Raw genomic sequence first — 20,719 nt, forward strand, 5'->3', positions numbered from 1 at the left:
TTTAGAGATTTAGGCATTGAAAAAAATTACAGATCTTTTAAAACATTTCATGACTGAGACTTAAGGGGAGCCCTTTAAGTTAAAACAAATATGTATTTATTGTATTGGTTTTGAAAATGAAAAATACAAAAAAAGGCCCCCGCATGTTTTGATTTGTCGCGGGTCATAAAAGCCTAAAAAGCCGTGAGTGTGTGCACATTGAAGCCAGCACCTTTTCCCCAGCCGCACCTGCTCATCCAGACGCAAGAATGTACCTGCGCTCCTAAAAAAAAGGAAAAAAGTCACTTCCTCCTTTCAAAAATGTCCACCAATGTTAGTTTCAAATAACTTCACACACCTTGGAGAAATGTACTGTACACATTTTGTTTTCCACCGTTACACAACCTTTGTGTTTCCTTACATACAGTATTATGAAAGGCATTTCTGAATATTATATACATTATTTTTTGTTTCATCTTGCTTTGATATAAAATTAATACCACATAAGATTATATATTCCTATTTTTATAAGGCGCAAGCCAACAGTCATACAGTCTCTCATTAAAGTGCATATTTTTCATGGACTGAAGCAATTTTGGAGGGGGAAAACATAGCAATGTGGCAAGGAGGGCCCAAGCACACTTAATCTAATAATAACATAGATGAATAAAAAGTACAGCACATAAATGTCATGCACGTCTACTGCCCTCTAGCGGCAGAATAGCAGCAGTGCAGTCGTTATATGGGCACAACTAAAAGATTCATCATTCGTTGTTGGCAAGCCCAGGGGAGGATTACTTCATCCTGATTGGTTGGCGACAAGGAATCCTGTATGACCTGCATGTAATTGGTTGAGAGCAGCCACACAGTGATTTGATTGGTGGCGAGTATGCAAACGGGCGGGACATCGGCTGCGTCTGCGCAATGCGCACTAGTAGCCGGCGAGCGAGCACGTTGTGAAAGTGCTTGTCTTAGTTACTCCGCCTCATTTTTCTAACACAACTTTGGCTCCGAACGACTAGTCGATAAAGCACCAAACTCTGGTGAGTGAACTATTATCTCAAGTGTTAATGTTTAAAGTTGCCTTTTGGGTTCTTTTCGACGCCCTGGTTTTATCAAGTGAGTGGTTGTGCCGGGCTCCGTCTATAGCCTGGATGGAGCCTTTATCCGTCTATAGCCTGGATGGAGTTCTGCCGGGCTCCGTCTATAGCCTGGATGCAGCCTTTAGCTTAGCGCCGTTCGGCATCAGCACTCAGAACAAACTACATATGCATGCATTTACATTTTAAAAGTGGTTATGCAAGATTAGATCCTCACGCTCCTAGAGGTATGACTTTGTTATAAAGCATTTTGTTCAGGAATTAGCCACAGGCGTAAGAGCGCTTTACGTCGTGACTGACTACTTCCGGTTCTTCCCCGCCATCTTCCGGTTCTTCCGCGCCATGCTTTCATTTTCACGCATGGCCGCCTGTCCTCCTTTCTGCTGCCCTCCTGGTAATGATCATGTATCTAATACTTGTCAATGCCCCAAACCATTTTCTACACCAAAATTATTATTTTTTATTCATCTTATTATTATTAATATTCTCCAGACTTTGGTGTGTTCCACCTTCCACATGTTTTACTCCATTCAAACTGTTCATCCTAATCAGGAATCGCGGACTTTCTCTTGACAAATTCCCCAAAATCCCAGTTTTCCGGGACATTATTCCCATTCAAAATGAATTGGCCATTTTTCAAACTTTCCCAATTTCCACATATTTCAACCTATTTAAACCATTCCACCATAAACACATTTGACCATTCTGGAAATTAATTTTTCCAAGTTAAAACAAATTATTCAAGTATTATAATAATAATAATAATAATAGAATTGCATGGTGACATTTTGATATTGGTATATCACATCAATACATTTAGCGTTATTGCCGATATATGATTATTTTGAGATCCCGGTTAAACAGTTATTCATTCATTTGAAAACTTGATTGTACCACCAAAACTCCACTTTAAATATTGTTTCAAAGAACAGATATGAATGAGTACCAAACAAGGAAATGTACAATTAAGTAAAATAATATCAATCAATACATTTGAGTTTCTTAGAAATCTTTTTTTACTTTTCATACTCATTTTACCACCCTATAGTGTGCGCTTTTTGTGTCGTGAATACAATTTCAAGAAATGTCAAAATTCTCACATTTCTTGGTGCAATACATCTTTGGAATACATTTAAAGTCAAAACGTCTTCTTCACGTTCCTCCAACATGTCCGACTAGGGCTGGGCGATATGGCCTTTTATTAATATCTTAGTATGTTTAGGTCATGTCACGATACACCATATATATCTGGATACTTGGCCTTAGCCTTGAGTGAACACTTGATGCATATAATCACAGCAGTATGATGATCCCATGTGTCTACATTAAAACATTCTTCTTCATATTGCATTAATATATCCTACTTTTAAACTTTATTTCAGACCAGCCAACACAAAACATCAGGAAAACAAATTAGACCCGAGTATTTGTTTGATACCGTCACACATCATGGGGTTATTGTGAAGATACTAAAACTTCAATAACGTTACATTCCTAATCTTTAATTCATCTCTAAGAGCATGTATCAACCATCAGTTTGATATAATTATATTTTGACAAACAATGATTATCGCACATTTTCCACACTTTTAATGCACCACCACTAATTCCATCATTGATCAAATGTGCCTCTGAAACGCCAGGGGCCATTTTAGTCATTTCAGCTTTTTTAGCTTTGCGGGGAAAAGAAGCTAATGCTACATGCTAAAAGTGGTTACTGTTTAAAGTCAGCTGGTCTAGTAGATAATATGGATACAGACTTCCACATTGTGACTCACATAATTATGTTTATTATTCCTGTTCTTAAAAGTTTGCCACGGCCTTATTAAGTGTACGTCTGTCAAAAAATCTGCTTTCATCCAAGTCCATTTTGTAGTGCATGCAAATGTAGTCACTTAGCTTGCGTGCTAACATGCCAACACAATGTGGTCAGAACTCCAGTGAGTAAAGAAGAAGAAATGGTGATGGAGAAGCCAAGTGCCCAGCTGGTCGGGCGAGAGTTTGTCCGACAGTACTACACACTGCTCAACCAGGCGCCCGACTTCCTGCACAGGTACGCTTGTGCGCATGTGCCCACGTGCGCTGCATCCTCACATCAACCTGACGTGTGTGTGTGCGTCTGCGTCTGCGCTTGTGCAGGTTCTACGGGAAGAACTCGTCGTACGTCCATGGTGGCTTGGACGCCAGCGGCAAACCTCAGGAGGCTGTGTACGGCCAGTCGGTAAGTTGCACGCCGTGTGAGGGCGGCGAGGACGAGTGGTTGTGACTTCAGGACCTTGTCTTCCAGGACATCCACAAGCGCGTCATGGCACTGAGCTTCTGCGACTGCCACACAAAGATTCGCCACGTGGACGCTCACGCCACGCTCAATGAGGGCGTGGTCGTCCAGGTGATGGGAGAACTGTCCAACAACATGCAGCCCATGAGGAAGTTCATGCAGACCTTCATCCTGGCACCAGAGGTCCTCCATCTTGTCCTCCTCCTTTGTCTTCAACAACTGACCTCATCTTGTCCTCATCCTCCAGGGGACCGTCGCCAACAAGTTCTACGTGCACAATGATGTCTTCCGCTACCAGGATGAAGTCTTTGCTGACTCTGATTCGGAAGCACCCGAAGGTAACCGCCTCTTTTTTCTTTAGCTGCTGTGACGCCTTTGGCTACTTCTTGTCTGATGTGTGTTTGTGTGCACAGAGTCTGAGGATGAGGTGGAGGAGATGGAGCGTGTCCCCTCACCTGACGTCCTGCCTGAAGAGCCCACTTCCTTCTACGAGCCTCCACCTTGGTGAGAACCTTTGAGGACACAAGTGCCACTCTCACAACCACACTCAAGTGCCACTCTCACAACCACACTCAAGTGCCACTCTCACAACCACACTCAAGTGCCACTCTCACAACCACACTCAAGTGCCACTCTCACAACCACACTCAAGTGCCACTCTCACAACCACACTCAAGTGCCACTCTCACAACCACACTCAAGTGCGTCTCTCACAACCACACTCAAGTGCGTCTCTCACAACCACACTCAAGTGCGTCTCTCACAACCACACTCAAGTGCGTCTCTCACAACCACACTCAAGTGCGTCTCTCAAAACCACACTCAAGTGCGTCTCTCACAACCACACTCAAGTGCGTCTCTCAAAACCACACTCAAGTGCGTCTCTCACAACCACACTCAAGTGCGTCTCTCACAACCACACTCAAGTGCGTCTCTCACAACCACACTCAAGTGCGTCTCTCACAACCACACTCAAGTGCGTCTCTCACAACCACACTCAAGTGCGTCTCTCACAACCACACTCAAGTGCGTCTCTCACAACCACACACACAGGAGCGCGTCTCTCACAACCACACACACAGGAGCGCGTCTCTCACAACCACACACACGAGCGCGTCTCTCACAACCACACACACGAGCGCGTCTCTCACAACCGCACACACACACACGAGCGCGTCTCTCACAACCGCACACACGAGCGCGTCTCTCACAACCGCACACACAGGAGCGCGTCTCTCACAACCGCACACACGAGCGCGTCTCTCACAACCGCACACACGAGCGCGTCTCTCACAACCGCACACACGAGCGCGTCTCTCACAACCGCACACACGAGCGCGTCTCTCACAACCACACACACGAGCGCGTCTCTCACAACCACACACACGAGCGCGTCTCTCACAACCTCACACACACGAGCGCGTCTCTCACAACCTCACACACACGAGCGCGTCTCTCACAACCACACACACGAGCATGTCTCTTAACTACACACACGAGCGCGTCTCTCACAACCACGCACAAGAGCGTCTCTCACAACCACACACGAGCGTGTCTCTCACAAGCACACACACACACACACTCACACACTAGCGTGTCTCTTAACCACACACTAGCGTGTCTCTCACAACCACACACACACACACACGAGCATGTCTCTTAACTACACACACGAGCGCGTCTCTCACAACCACGCACAAGAGCGTCTCTCACAACCACACACACGAGCGTGTCTCTCACAAGCACAAACACACACACGAACGTGTCTCTTAACCACACACTAGCGTGTCTCTCACAACCACACACACACACACACGAGCATGTCTCTTAGCTACACGCACGAGCGCGTTTCTCACAACCACACACACGAGCATGTCTCTCACAAGCACACAACCACACACACACGAGCGTGTCTCTTAACCACACTCAAGTGCGTCTCTCCCAACCACACTCAAGTGCGTCTCTCCCAACCACACTCAAGTGCGTCTCTCCCAACCACACTCAAGTGCGTCTCTCCCAACCACACTCAAGTGCGTCTCTCCCAACCACACTCAAGTGCGTCTCTCCCAACCACACTCAAGTGCGTCTCTCCCAACCACACTCAAGTGCGTCTCTCCCAACCACACTCAAGTGCGTCTCTCCCAACCACACTCAAGTGCGTCTCTCACAACCACACTCAAGTGCGTCTCTCACAACCACACTCAAGTGCGTCTCTCCCAACCACACTCAAGTGCGTCTCTCCCAACCACACTCAAGTGCGTCTCTCCCAACCACACTCAAGTGCGTCTCTCCCAACCACACTCAAGTGCGTCTCTCCCAACCACACTCAAGTGCGTCTCTCCCAACCACACTCAAGTGCGTCTCTCCCAACCACACTCAAGTGCGTCTCTCACAACCACACTCAAGTGCGTCTCTCCCAACCACACTCAAGTGCGTCTCTCCCAACCACACTCAAGTGCGTCTCTCAACCACACTCAAGTGCGTCTCTCCCAACCACACTCAAGTGCGTCTCTCCCAACCACACTCAAGTGCGTCTCTCCCAACCACACTCAAGTGCGTCTCTCCCAACCACACTCAAGTGCGTCTCTCCCAACCACACTCAAGTGCGTCTCTCACAACCACACTCAAGTGCGTCTCTCACAACCACACTCAAGTGCGTCTCTCACAACCACACTCAAGTGCGTCTCTCACAACCACACACACAGGAGCGCGTCTCTCACAACTCACAACCTCACACACACGGGCGCGTCTCTCACAACCACACACAGGAGCGTGTCTCTCACAACCTCACACAAAGGAGCGTGTCTCACACAAAGGAGCGCGTCTCTCACAACCTCACACAAAGGAGCGCGTCTCTCCCAACCACACACGAGCGCGTCTCTCACAACCACACACACGAGCGCGTCTCTCACAACCACACACACGAGCGCGTCTCTCACAACCACACACACGAGCGCGTCTCTCACAACCACACACACGAGCGCGTCTCTCACAACCACACACACGAGCGCGTCTCTCACAACCACACACACGAGCGCGTCTCTCACAACCACACACACGAGCGCGTCTCTCACAACCACACACACAGGAGCGCGTCTCTCACAACCACACACACAGGAGCGCGTCTCTCACAACCACACACACGAGCGCGTCTCTCACAACCACACACACGAGCGCGTCTCTCACAACCACACACACGAGCGCGTCTCTCACAACCACACACACACACACACGAGCGCGTCTCTCACAACCGCACACACAGGAGCGCGTCTCTCACAACCGCACACACAGGAGCGCGTCTCTCACAACCACACACAGGAGCGCGTCTCTCACAACCACACACACGAGCGCGTCTACACGAGCGCGTCTCTCACAACCACACACACGAGCGCGTCTCTCACAACCACACACAGGAGCGCGTCTCTCACAACCGCACACACGAGCGCGTCTCTCACAACCGCACACACGAGCGCGTCTCTCACAACCGCACACACGAGCGCGTCTCTCACAACCGCACACACGAGCGCGTCTCTCACAACCACACACACGAGCGCGTCTCTCACAACCACACACAGGAGCGCGTCTCTCACAACCACACACACGAGCGCGTCTCTCACAACCACACACACGAGCGCGTCTCTCACAACCACACACACGAGCGCGTCTCTCACAACCACACACACGAGCGCGTCTCTCACAACCACACACACACACACGAGCGCGTCTCTCACAACCGCACACACGAGCGCGTCTCTCACAACCACACACACGAGCGCGTCTCTCACAACCACACACACGAGCGCGTCTCTCACAACCACACACACACACACGAGCGCGTCTCTCACAACCGCACACACGAGCGCGTCTCTCACAACCGCACACACAGGAGCGCGTCTCTCACAACCACACACAGGAGCGCGTCTCTCACAACCACACACACGAGCGCGTCTCTCACAACCACACACACGAGCGCGTCTCTCACAACCACACACACGAGCGCGTCTCTCACAACCACACACACGAGCGCGTCTCTCACAACCACACACACGAGCGCGTCTCTCACAACCACACACACGAGCGCGTCTCTCACAACCACACACACGAGCGCGTCTCTCACAACCTCACACACACGAGCGCGTCTCTTAACTACACACACGAGCGCGTCTCTCACAACCACGCACAAGAGCGTCTCTCACAACCACACACGAGCGTGTCTCTCACAAGCACACACACACACACTCACACACTAGCGTGTCTCTTAACCACACACTAGCGTGTCTCTCACAACCACACACACACACACACACACACACACACACACGAGCATGTCTCTTTGCTACACACACGAACACGTCTCTCACAACCACACACACGAGCATGTCTCTTAACTACACACACGAGCGCGTCTCTCACAACCACGCACAAGAGCGTCTCTCACAACCACACACACGAGCGTGTCTCTCACAACCACACACACGAGCATGTCTCTCACAAGCACAAACACACACACGAACGTGTCTCTTAACCACACACTAGCGTGTCTCTCACAACCACACACACACGAGCATGTCTCTTAGCTACACGCACGAGCGCGTTTCTCACAACCACACACACGAGCATGTCTCTCACAAGCACACAACCACACACACACGAGCGTGTCTCTTAACCACACACTAGCGTGTCTCTCACAACCACACACACACACACAAGCATGTCTCTTAGCTACACGCACGAGCGCGTTTCTCACAACCACACACACGAGCATGTCTCTCACAAGCACACACACACACACACACACACAAGCGTGTCTCTTAACCACACACTAGCGTGTCTCTCACAACCACACACACACACACGAGCATGTCTCTTAGCTACACGCACGAGCGCGTTTCTCACAACCACACACACGAGCATGTCTCTCACAAGCACACACACACACACTAGCGTGTCTCTTAACCACACACTAGCGTGTCTCTCACAACCACACACACACACACGAGCATGTCTCTTAACTACACACACGAGCGCGTCTCTCACAACCACGCACAAGAGCGTTTCTCACAACCACACACACGAGCATGTCTCTCACAAGCACACACACACACACGAGCGTGTCTCTTAACCACACACTAGCGTGTCTCTCACAACCATACACACACACACACGAGCATGTCTCTTAGCTACACGCACGAGCGCGTTTCTCACAACCACACACACGAGCATGTCTCTCACAAGCACACAACCACACACACACACGAGCGTGTCTCTTAACCACACACTAGCGTGTCTCTCACAACCACACACACACACACAAGCATGTCTCTTAGCTACACGCACGAGCGCGTTTCTCACAACCACACACACGAGCATGTCTCTCACAAGCACACAACCACACACACACGAGCGTGTCTCTTAACCACACACTAGCGTGTCTCTCACAACCACACACACACACACACAAGCATGTCTCTTAGCTACACGCACGAGCGCGTTTCTCACAACCACGAGCATGTCTCTCACAAGCACACACACACACACACACACGAGCGTGTCTCTTAACCACACACTAGCGTGTCTCTCACAACCACACACACACACACACGAGCATGTCTCTTAGCTACACGCACGAGCGCGTTTCTCACAACCACACACACGAGCATGTCTCTCACAAGCACACACACACACACACACACACACACACGAGCGTGTCTCTCACAAGCACAAACACACACACACGAACGTGTCTCTTAACCACACACTAGCGTGTCTCTCACAACCACACACACACACACGAGCATGTCTCTTAGCTACACGCACGAGCGCGTTTCTCACAACCACACACACGAGCATGTCTCTCACAAGCACACACACACACACACGAGCGTGTCTCTTAACCACACACTAGCGTGTCTCTCACAACCACACACACACACACGAGCATGTCTCTTAGCTACACGCACAAGCGCGTTTCTCACAACCACACACAAGAGCGCGTTTCTCACAACCACACACGAGCGCGTCTCACAACCACGCATAAGTGTGTCCCGCAAGAAACGTGCAGGCGTGTGTCACAACAAGACGGGGGTGTGAGAGTGTGTGTTCTTGTGTGTAGTTCTGAAGCAGCACTTCCTGCTGAAGACGAGGATGAGGTGGCGGCAGAGAGTCCAGAACCAGAACCTGAAGGGGACAAGGGGCCGGACAGCACCCCGGTGGTTTTGAAAGTGGACGCTGCGCTGGAGACACAAAGTGAGGCGCCCGCAGCCAATGAGCAGACAGAGAAAAGCCCTGCCCCCAACGCCGTCACGGAACCCATCGTCGCCGCTGAACCCGCCCCCGTCGCCCCAGAGGAAAACCGGGTGAGTGTACTAAAAGTGTATGTCAGTTAAAATGCAGTACTTTCAGTACTCCACTTCTGGTCATATCTTGCTACATAGTGAAAGGGGAGGGGCCAAGTACAGCGGTCAGTACTGCACAGACAGTGTTAGTGGTGCAGGTCAAATGACATCACAATAAAAATACGTCTGATAACTGATAAAAATAAACGCTCCAATGAGAGATTACTTGTGCTGTAGGTAAGATAGGGTTAGCATATCAAGCGCCCCTTTTACCCTCGTTTGTAGGAGGGGGTAAACTTCCCCTGAGGTCAGTGGAAACCAACACGGCGTCCATCATGTGGGACTTCTTCACTGTTTCAAAGAAAAACATGTAGGCTGCTATGTTCATCAATTATGTTTCAACACATCAAACCTTACCCGCCACCTGAAACAGCAGCATCACTCATGTGCTTTGAACACACAGAAGAAGCTTACTTCTGTAGAGTGATACATAATGACTTATTCTTTGTGATAAAAGAAGTGCACTTTTGTTGTAAAGTTGCCTATGCTTCACCATCATTATGAAAGACATCACAATGGAGGGTTTGACTTAGTGCATTCAAATATTAAACAAATGTGACTAAAAATCTACTTAAAGCACAGCCAATGGGAGGTCCTCTATTTTATCCCATAAAGTCCAATAAATGACATTGGAAAACATCAACAATGCTCCATTTACATGTGGTGACCAAAATATTAACAAGTATTAGTGATGTTATTATAAATATTAACGAGTATTAGTGGTGTTATTCTAAATATTAACAAGTACTAGTGATATTGCATCCATCCATTTTTTTACCGCTTGTCGCTTACGGGGTCCCTGGGGGATTCGGGCGGAAGGCACAAGGGACCGTTTAGTGTTGCCAATCAACCTATCCCCAGGTATTAGTCATGTGTTATTATAAATATTAACAAGTATTGGTGATATTATTATAAATGTTAACAAGTACTGGGCACACCAAGGAATGGTCTATTTAAAAAAAAAAAAAAATAATATACAAGGTGCACCAGATTAAAGGAGCCATCTTTTTTTTTTTTTTCGAATGTAAAATACTTCCTTGTAGTCTTCATAACATGTAATAGTCATTCTTTGCTCAAAATGTTGCATAGATGATGTTTTACTCAAGTTGCTTTCTGACAGTCTCTTCAGGATGCGCTGTTTTGTGGGCGGTCATAATTACGTGCCTCCACTTGGACAGCATCTTCTTCCCGTCATCTTTGTTGTAGCGGTGTAGCCTGCAAGGATGGGAGTGGTAGAAGTGTCAAAAGATGGCGCTAACTGTTTTAATGACATTCAGACTTTACTTCAATCAATAACGGAGCAGCATCTCCTCATCCGGAAACAACAACACCGGAAATATGTCCCGTGAAAAACCTTCCGACCTCAACTCTCAAATAACTAAAGTACACCGGTATGTTTTAGTGCTTTCATGGCGAGTTTACTGACAGATATAAGTAAGAACTTTACACTACTTTATATTACAAATGGCAACAGTGGAGGATGAATGTTAGAAGAAGATAGAGAAAAAGAAGAAGCTTATCCACTAGGATGTCTGCCATCTATCTACTGGTCACACTTATTCTGTACATTAGGCACACTGGGTTATAAGGCGCACTGCACTGTCCAATTGGAGGAAAAAAAGGATTTTAAGTGCACCTTATAGTCCGAAAAATACGGTATTAGTCATATTATTTAAAATATTACCAAGTATTGGTAATGTTATTATAAATATTAACAACTATTAGTCATATTGTAAATATTAAAAAGTATTAGTGATATTATTATGAATATTGTCATGTATTAGTGATATTGTTATGAATATTAACAAGAATTAGTCATATTACAAATATTGACACGTATCAGTGATATTGTTATTAGCATGAACACAAACTATATATAGTGGCGACGTGATCTTTTCTTGTCTGACAGCAAGTGGTCTGCTGCTTCCCTGCAACTTTATTGTAGATCATAAATGGTGCACCTCACCTGGATATTACCGTATTGTTTCATTCTTATAAAAATGGACAGTGCGTCTTATGGTAAAATGGGTTGTACTTGTATAGCGCTTTTCTACCCCTTTTTAAGGAGCCCAAAGCGCTTTGACAGTATTTCCACATTGACCCTTTCACACACTGATGGCAGGAGCTGCCATGCAAGGAGCTCACCAGGACCCATCAGGAGCAAGGATGAAGTGTCCTGCCCAAGGACACAATGGACGTGACTAGGATGGTAGAAGGTGGGGATTGAACCAGTAACCCTCAGATTGCTGGCACAGCCACTCTACCAACTTCGCCACGCTAGTGCGCCTAATGTACGGAATTGAAGGCAATTTATTTAGTACATGGTGTGGTAAGTGCGACCAGTAGATGGCAGTCACACATGAGATACGTGTAGACTGCAAGATGACGCAAATAACCAACACCAAAGCTTTAAATGTTCCATTGAGAACAAAAAACATTACACAGGGAGCTCAAAAATCCGTCTATGTTGTAGTACGACTAACAAGTACCGTATTTTCCGGACCATAGGGCGCACCGGACTATAAGGAGCACTGCTGATGAATGGTGTGGTTTTTTTTAAAATCTTTTTTTCATATATAAGGCGCACTGAATTATAGGGCGCATTAAAGGAGTTTTATTATTTATTTTTTCAAAATTGAATACATTTCCTTGTGGTCTACATAAAATGTGATGGTGATTCTATTTGCTCAAAATGTTGCATAAATGATGTGTTACACATCATCTTTAAACCGCTTTTTGAAAATCTCTTCCGGATAAAAGTACGACTTTGGTAAGCTAGGAAATCAGACGTACTGTTGTTAGAGCCTATCTATTATTATTATATTATCCTGGTGACCCACTTCCTCTTCCTGTAATTAAGAAGACAGGGACGCTGGGTTCTCCTTTGGTCCGTCTGTCATGTTGAAGGAATGAGGAATGAAACATTTTATTTACCACTAAATAAGTTATTTTGATTATGTTGAAGTCAGCTGAAGAAGCTTCAACATACGAGTATTATTATGGTGTGTGTATAAGGACTGCATAATGGCACACATTAACAGAAATTATCTGGTGTTTTGTTTCTCAACATTACGTAAAAGGAACTTTTTTACATTCTGGCACCTGCTGATCTGTATTTGGGATCTGTACAAGTCCTGAAAATGTGTGTGAGTCTGCCATTGTAGTCTGTAGGTAATAAGCTTCTTCTTTTTCTCTCTATCTTCTTGTCATGTGACATTCATCCTCCACTGTTGCCATTTCTAATATTAAGTAGTGTAAAGTTCTTACTAAACCTGCCAGTAAACTCGCCATGAAAGCACTAAAACATACCGGTGTTGTGAGTTTACTTTATTCACCTAAGGAACTTTAGTTATTAGAGAGTTCTGTTCGGACGGTTTTTCACGGGACACTGCTCCGTTGTTGATTGAAGTACAGTCTGAATGTAATTAAAACAATTAGCGGCATCTTTCGACACTTCTTCCACTCCCGTCCTTGCACGCTACACCAAAGATGACGCTGTCCAAGTGGAGCCACGTAAATAAGACCGCACTGTCAGAAAGTGACTTAAAGATGATGTGTAAAACATCATCTATGGAACATTTTGAGCAAAGAACCACCATTACACGTTATGTAGACTACAAGGAAATGTTTTACATTTAGGGGAAAAAAAATGTCTTCTTTAATGCGCCTTTTGTATGAGACTGGACCCGCTCATCGGTAGTGCACCTGTGGTCCGAAAAATTTGGTAGATGGCTGGATATAATTTGACAAGTTGGGACACTTTGACAGGTAATTTAGGACTTGGAACTGGCGAGGATGACACCAAAAGCACTCATCTCCCCATTTCTTGCTGAGGATTGAGTCATTTTTCATCTAAATACGACTATATGAACATTCCAGCAGACTAATGACAGCAGACATTGTGCAGAAATTTAGAAATTAATGCGCCACGAATGCTTAAAATGATGAAAATATTTAAATATTAAATGTTATAAGTGTTAGTACATTACATACATACTTACACAAGGTATAGTAAACATTAATGAAGGTGTTTGGATGCACAATTCCCAAAAAGTGCACTTTCCCTTTAAGATTGCAATCACCGTATTTTTCGGACTATTAAGTCGCAGTTTTTTTCATAGTTTGGCCGGGGGTGCGACTTATACTCCGGAGCGACTCATGTGTGAAATTATTAACACATTACCGTAAAATATCAAATAATATTATTTATCTCATTCGCGGAAGAGACAAAGAAAATGTCAGCAATCTTCACACACACTTAATAAGAATTCGGCGGGGGGGGGGTCCTGGCAGAAGTGCATTGTGGGTCATGGAAGGCTAACTGCTATATGCTACTGCAGTAGCTATTAAAATGGATAATTTCAACGTTGGCGGTAACTTATAAAAAGGGAGAAGGGCTGAACAAAAATGGCGTTGAAAAGGAAATCATGTAGTGCAGATTACAAGCTGGACGTAGTGAAATATGCAGCAGAAAAGAACAAGAGGAAGCGGCGCATACCTTTGGAGTTGGCAGAGTTGTTTAGAAGCGACATCGAGGAAGAAGATTTCATGAGATTTATGGATTAGGAGTGAGAGATAGTTTGTTAAAGGTATAGCATGTTCTATACGTTATAGTTATTTGAATGACTCTTACCATAATATGTTAGGTTAACATAGCAGTTGCTTATTTATGCCTCATATAACCTACACTTATTCAGCCTGTTGTTCACTATTCTTTATTTATTTTAAATTGCCTTTCAAATGTCTATTTTTGGTGTTGGATTTTATCAAATAAATTTCCCCCAAAAATGCGACTTATACTCCAGTGCGACGTATGTTTTTTTTCCTTATTTATTATGCATTTTCGGCCGTAGCGACGTATACTCCGGAGCGATTTATAATCCGAAAAATACGGTAAGTGTAGACAAGTATGACATCACACATGACATTTGTCATTTCCATCCTCTCCCATTTTGCTAGCAAACATTGAAAAAAGTACAAATTGTGCCAAGTCAGCATCTTTACCGATAATGAAGTGAATGACAAACAATGTCACCGACCTGTCTTTGTCTTCATATCCACCTGTCAGGTGATGGAGCACAATGTTTTTGTGTCGCAAATATCACACAATGTTGTCCTCTGACGTCCCACCGATGGACGGCGTGTATGTTTGCACTGTGCGCTTGGAGGAAATGCACCACCTACAACATCAGGGTGCTCGATTTGCTCACCTTGACACATTGGAATGTTTTTATCAGAAGTAGGCTTGTGTAGCATTGTGCTTAGTAAACCTTGTTTTCAGGACAGACCCGTACATAAGCGGATCTCGATTTTACAGGAACGCCACCCTGTAAAGGTGGGGGAAAGTTGATCCCAGACGGGGTGGGCTCAGTTTGGGGCCAGGACAAAACATTGCTAGCCGCAGTAAGCAGATATGCACATGTTATGACACAGAAACTACAAGACTTTATACAGGGAGGAGGGTGACCAAGCTGCCAACTTTTTGGCGCTGCTCCATCCATCCGTCACACCTAAAGAGTTAAGTGGTGGCAAAGACCAGGTATAAATGATAAATGGGTTGTACTTGTATAGCGCTTTTCTACCTTCAAGGTACTCAAAGCGCTTTGAAACTACTTCCACATTCACCCATTCACACACACATTCACACACTGATGGAGGGAGCTGCCATGCAAGGCGCTAACCAGCACCCATCAGGAGCAAGGGTGAAGTGTCTTGCTCAGGACACAACGGACGTGACGAGGTTGGTACTAGGTGGGGATTGAACCAGGGAGGCCAAGAGTTGAACGGCCAACACAGTTTCACCCCACAGGAGGTCTGTGACCTGGGATGTTTGCAGCACGGCGTAGTGAGGCAGCCAAATTGTAGATCAAGTAGGCAGAAATTGAGTGCAGTTGATCCATCCATGTTTAGCTGTTTAGAGCTCAGAGCCAGAGAGAGAGGCTCTTATAGTGTAGACAAGACAGGACAAAGAGGGAAGGGAGGGCGACCGCCTCCGCCTAGAGCCAAGAGAGAGAGAAATGAATCTGTGACGTATGTAATACTAGTAAACACGCCATGGTTTGGCCTCTGGGATGCTAACGCGATGCTAACACGCTTGCAGCCTTTCTCCTGGGCGTCTGTGACCAGTAAGCACCTCCCGCCCAGCGGGGTCGTCCCCGTCTCAGGAATCCCGCCTCACGTGGTTAAAGCCACGCCCACAGCACCGGTAGGTGTCCCCCGGCCCAGCAAACAGTTACAAACGTCAAAAGTTCCAAAGTTGTACGTGTCCCCGCAGGCCCAAGCGGAGGTGAAGTCTGAGTCCCAGACGGCGTCCCAGAGACCGCAAAGAGACCAGCGTCCCCAGAGAGCAGAGACCACCCGCCCCTGGGGGCCCACCTCGAGAGGACCTCGACCCGGTAGGTGCACACACGCCCACACAGGAAGTGACACGACAACTGAGCCAGGTGTTGTTTCAGTGCGTGAGGGCGAGCAAGGCGAGGTGGAAGGTCGAAGGATGGTCCGCTACCCCGACACCCACCAGGTCTTTGTGGGCAACGTCCCCCACGACGTGGACAAGAGCGACCTGAAGGAGTTCTTTGAGCGTGAGTGATCATGTGACAGGAAGTGATGACATCACGGTCACATTGCTGTCCCGCGCCCCACAGAGTACGGCACAGTTCTGGAGCTGCGAATCAACAGCGGAGGAAAACTTCCCAACTTTGGCTTTGTGGTCTTTGACGACTCCGAGCCGGTCCAGAAGATCCTCAGCAGTCGGGTGAGTGAGACTTGATTGTTGGATTGTGGCTGGATTCTAATCCGTGTCCTGATCCCAGCCCATCAAGTTCCGTGGTGAAGTGCGCCTGAACGTGGAGGAGAAGAAGAACCGCATGGCCCGGGAAGGGGACAGGCGGGACGTCAGGCCTCGCGGCCCAGGAGGACCCGGCGGTCCCAGAGAACGCATCGGAGGCGGCGGACCTCGAGGCCCCCTGCCCCGCGGAGGAGCCACACAGAAGCCCAGTTTCGGTTCCGGTCGGGGCGCGGGACCCAGCGAGGGACGCTACTCGTCTCAGCGTCAGTGATGTTGGAGTCCTGCAGTGGAACCATTGGACTTGACCAAATTTTCTCCTTTAGTTGACTCACTGTCCGGTCCCATGGCCCCGCCCCCTGGCCGGCTGATGACTTCTGGGATTTTTTTTGTTTCTCCAAGCTGAACTCGAAGTGGACTTGAAGAGAACTTTTGGTTCTTTTCTTCTCTTTCTCCACAAGGACGTCGACCCGAGGTGACCTCCTTCCTTCTTTTAGACGAGCGCCACTCCTTCTTTGCCGCCGCGTCGCTTCAACGCCACGCCACTAAATTAAAGTCATTTACTGTTTTAAACGCCGCCTGTCCTCTTTCACCGCCCCCCCTGCTGGATGGCCGCATAAAGTGAGACCAGCGTTCTTCACTGAGGTTAGAAAAAGTTGACTTGTCAGTGCTGAAAGGTATGACGCACACTTCCCTTCATCATAACAGCGTCTTGAATTCCAAAGTGAGGAAACTGTTGGAAATAGTAAATATTGAAAGGTCATATATTGTAATGAAGTGCCGATTAAGGACTATGGGTCTCAGAAAGTAAGTACTTGATATATTCTTAAGTGTACTGATCCAAGTATTCTATTTGAGACAGGATGTGTTTTAAATGGCACACTTGTACTTCAATGTACAATACAGTACTGCCTAGTGTACTTAGTTCCTGCGTGCACACATTTAGTTACTGTTACAAATATTTAATTGTGGTCATGCACTAACAGGAAGTGACAACACAAAATATTTGCTCTTCTCATAGTTTGATTAAAACAAAGTCCCGCTTTTTTCGGTAAGTGTGGCTATGCTAAATTGGAACACTTGCAAGACATCTCCAAAGCGTAGGCAGCATGGAGCGCTACTGGCACTGACGAGACGCGGGGCCGCCATCTTGGAGTGGTGATCCGCTCCACTCTGCAATTCATTTGTCAGGAGCAATGAACTGTCGGCACATTTCATTCATCTTACCTCACTGAATACCACTCATTTTCACCCCCTTTTTTCTCACACCTGTAGTTATGATGAAGGACACATGTTTTATTATTCATAGTTTGCCTAACAGTAAAATAATATTATATGCTATAAGTGACCAGACGTTCAAAATCAAAACTGGGAATATAATCCCAGCAAAGGAGGGAAAAAAATGGTCAGCTATTTTTAAGTTCAAGAAACAATATGATTAGGTTATATATACATGTGTATGTCCTACATACAAATTGGGTTAGAAAGCAAGACTAAATTTAGATTTGTATAATACTATATAGCCACTGTCCATCTGATTGTCTAGTTATCCGTCCATTTTCTACCGCTTATTCCCTTTGGGGTCGCGGGGGTTGCTGGTGCCTATCTCAGCTACAATCAGGCGGAAGGCGGGGTACACCCTGGACAAGTCGCCCCTCTTCGCAGATTGTCTACTTGGCCAACATATATTACCCCCTCCCCCCCGCACACACAATCTGGACTGTGGTCCTAACTTTTACACCAGTTGGTTTTTATAATCTTTATCTTAATTTATTTCAACTTTGTTATTCAAGTATGACATTATTAAATCTAATTAATTTCATTGACAAGCAACTGTGTTATGGTCATACTCTTTTTTTGCTAGGGCTAGGATGTCAGTACTATTGAAGATCTTTGTTCCTTCTCAACTCTGTGCTAATATTCTTTTCACAAAATATAACCAATAGTACGTTAATCTTAAATCTTACTTGTGAAAAGTAATCCCCCGATTCCTATTTTCAACAGTCTGCTCATTTGAGCAGGAAAATGCTGAACAGCATCTTTGTTTTCTACCTGTCAACTGTCACTTTGGCATCTTTGTTTTCTACCTGTCAACTGTCAGTTTAGCATCTTTGTTTTCTACCTGTCAACTGTCACCTTAGTATCTTTGTTTTCTACCTGTCAACTGTCACTTTAGCATCTTTGTTTTCTACCTGTCAACTGTCACTTTAGCATCTTTGTTTTCTACCTGTCAACTGTCACTTTAGCATCTTTGTTTTCTACCTGTCAACTGTCACTTTAGCATCTTTGTTTTCTATCTGTCAACTGTCACTAACATCTTTGTTTTCTACCTGTCAACCGTCACTTAAGCATCTTTGTTTTCTACCTGTCAACTGTCACTTTAGCATCTTTGTTTTCTACCTGTCAACTGTCACTTTAGCATCTTTGTTTTCTACCTGTCAACTGTCACTTTAGCATCTTTGTTTTCTATCTGTCAGTCAACTGTCACTTTAGCATCTTTGTTTTCTATCTGTCAACTGTCACTTTAGCATCTTTGTTTTCTATCTGTCAACTGTCACTTTAACATCTTTGTTTTCTACCTGTCAACTGTCAGTTTAGCATCTTTTTTTTCTACCTGTCAACTGTCACTTTAACATCTTTGTTTTCTACTTGTCAACTGTCAGTTTAGCTTATTTGTTTTCTACCTGTCAACTGTCACTTCAACATATTTGTTTTCTACCTGTCAACTGTCACTTTAGCATCTTTGTTTTCTACCTGTCAACTGTCACTTCAACATATTTGTTTTCTACCTGTCAACTGTCAGTTTAACATCTTTGTTTTCTACCTGTCAACTGTCAGTTTAACATCTTTGTTTTCTACCTGTCAACTGTCACTTTAGCATCTTTGTTTTCTACCCGCCAGCTGTCACTTTAGCATCTTTGTTTTCTACCCGTCAACTCTCACTTTAGCATCTTTGTTTTCTACCTGTCAACTGTCACTTTAGCATCTTTGTTTTCTACCTGTCAACTGTCACTTTAGCATCTTTGTTTTCTACCTGTCAACTGTCACTTTAGCATCTTTGTTTTCCACCTGTCAACTGTCACTTTAGCATCTTTGTTTTCTACCTGCCAACTGTCACTTTAGCATCTTTGTTTTCTACCTGTCAACTCTCACTTTAGCATCTTTGTTTTCTACCTGTCAACTCTCACTTTAGCATCTTTGTTTTCTACCTGTCAACTCTCACTTTAGCATCTTTGTTTTCTACCTGTCAACTCTCACTTTAGCATCTTTGTTTTCTACCTGTCAACTCTCACTTTAGCATCTTTGTTTTCTACCTGTCAACTCTCACTTTAGCATCTTTGTTTTCTACCTGTCAACTCTCACTTTAGCATCTTTGTTTTCTACCTGTCAACTCTCACTTTAGCATCTTTGTTTTCTACCTGTCAACTCTCACTTTAGCATCTTTGTTTTCTACCTGTCAACTCTCACTTTAGCATCTTTGTTTTCTACCTGTCAACTCTCACTTTAGCATCTTTGTTTTCTACCTGCCAACTGTCACTTTAGCATCTTTGTTTTCTACCTGCCAACTGTCACTTTAGCATCTTTTGTTTTCTACCTGTCAACTGTCAGTTTAGGCTGCTTTCTGGCTCCTCATCACCACTTCAAGATGGCGTCCCAATTTCTCGCGTCACAGCAGCCAATGCTGCGTCTACATATAACATCTATGCTTGGAAGATTCAAAAAACGTAGTTGTGCTCGCTGCTGCTCCTAAGCGGACAATGAGCGTAACTGCACTGATTTAAAAAAAAAAAAAAGCAACAAGCCCACTGAAAGATCTGATCAATCCACGCATGCGCGAAGATTGTCACTTCCTTGACTCGCAATATTTTATTCTCAAATGTTTTATTTGAATGAAAATGTCTAAAATGAACAGGGAGTAGATTTAAAAGCGTGTGAGTAGAAGAGCCACATTACAACCACTTTCACTCTTCTGTCATTGCCATGTGTGACCCACGGGGGCGCCATTGACTAACATCGCCAAAAGTACCAATGATTAATTTGACTCATCCCCTCGTATTTTAAATGTTGATTGAGAAGGACAAGCGGTAAAAAACAGATGGCTGAAAGGATTGTTTTTTTAAAACGAGACCCCTACTGTATTTTAAATATATAAATCAACCATCAAAAATACTATTAAATCGTC

General features: G+C 45.5%; 2 protein-coding genes across 3 annotated transcripts in view; both read left to right on the forward strand.

Moving 5' to 3' along the window:
• The first annotated feature begins 865 nt into the window (after positions 1-865).
• Positions 866-17,109, forward strand: g3bp1 (GTPase activating protein (SH3 domain) binding protein 1). Of its 2 annotated transcripts, XM_061892193.1 has the most exons (12): positions 866-1,022; positions 3,013-3,132; positions 3,219-3,300; positions 3,367-3,540; positions 3,605-3,695; positions 3,771-3,861; positions 9,470-9,713; positions 15,853-15,957; positions 16,027-16,147; positions 16,208-16,333; positions 16,397-16,506; positions 16,565-17,109. In XM_061892193.1, exons 2-12 carry the CDS (start codon positions 3,038-3,040, stop codon positions 16,808-16,810), a joined length of 1,485 nt encoding a protein of 494 aa, XP_061748177.1. In that variant the 5' UTR covers positions 866-1,022; positions 3,013-3,037; the 3' UTR covers positions 16,811-17,109. The 2 variants fall into 2 exon arrangements, with proteins under 2 accessions (XP_061748177.1, XP_061748176.1); XM_061892192.1 differs by having other exon boundaries at positions 16,027-16,333.
• A 2,426-nt stretch (positions 17,110-19,535) lies between these two features.
• LOC133546270 (transmembrane O-methyltransferase homolog) overlaps positions 19,536-20,719 on the forward strand; it is a 12,409-nt gene continuing 11,225 nt past the window's right edge. Inside the window, exon 1 of the mRNA XM_061892194.1 lies at positions 19,536-20,719. This exon is cut by the window's right edge and continues 1,349 nt beyond it. The gene's annotated coding sequence lies outside the window, so the exon portion shown is untranslated.

Source organism: Nerophis ophidion, linkage group LG29 (genome assembly GCF_033978795.1).
Source record: "Nerophis ophidion isolate RoL-2023_Sa linkage group LG29, RoL_Noph_v1.0, whole genome shotgun sequence".
Taxonomy (NCBI): domain Eukaryota; kingdom Metazoa; phylum Chordata; class Actinopteri; order Syngnathiformes; family Syngnathidae; genus Nerophis; species Nerophis ophidion.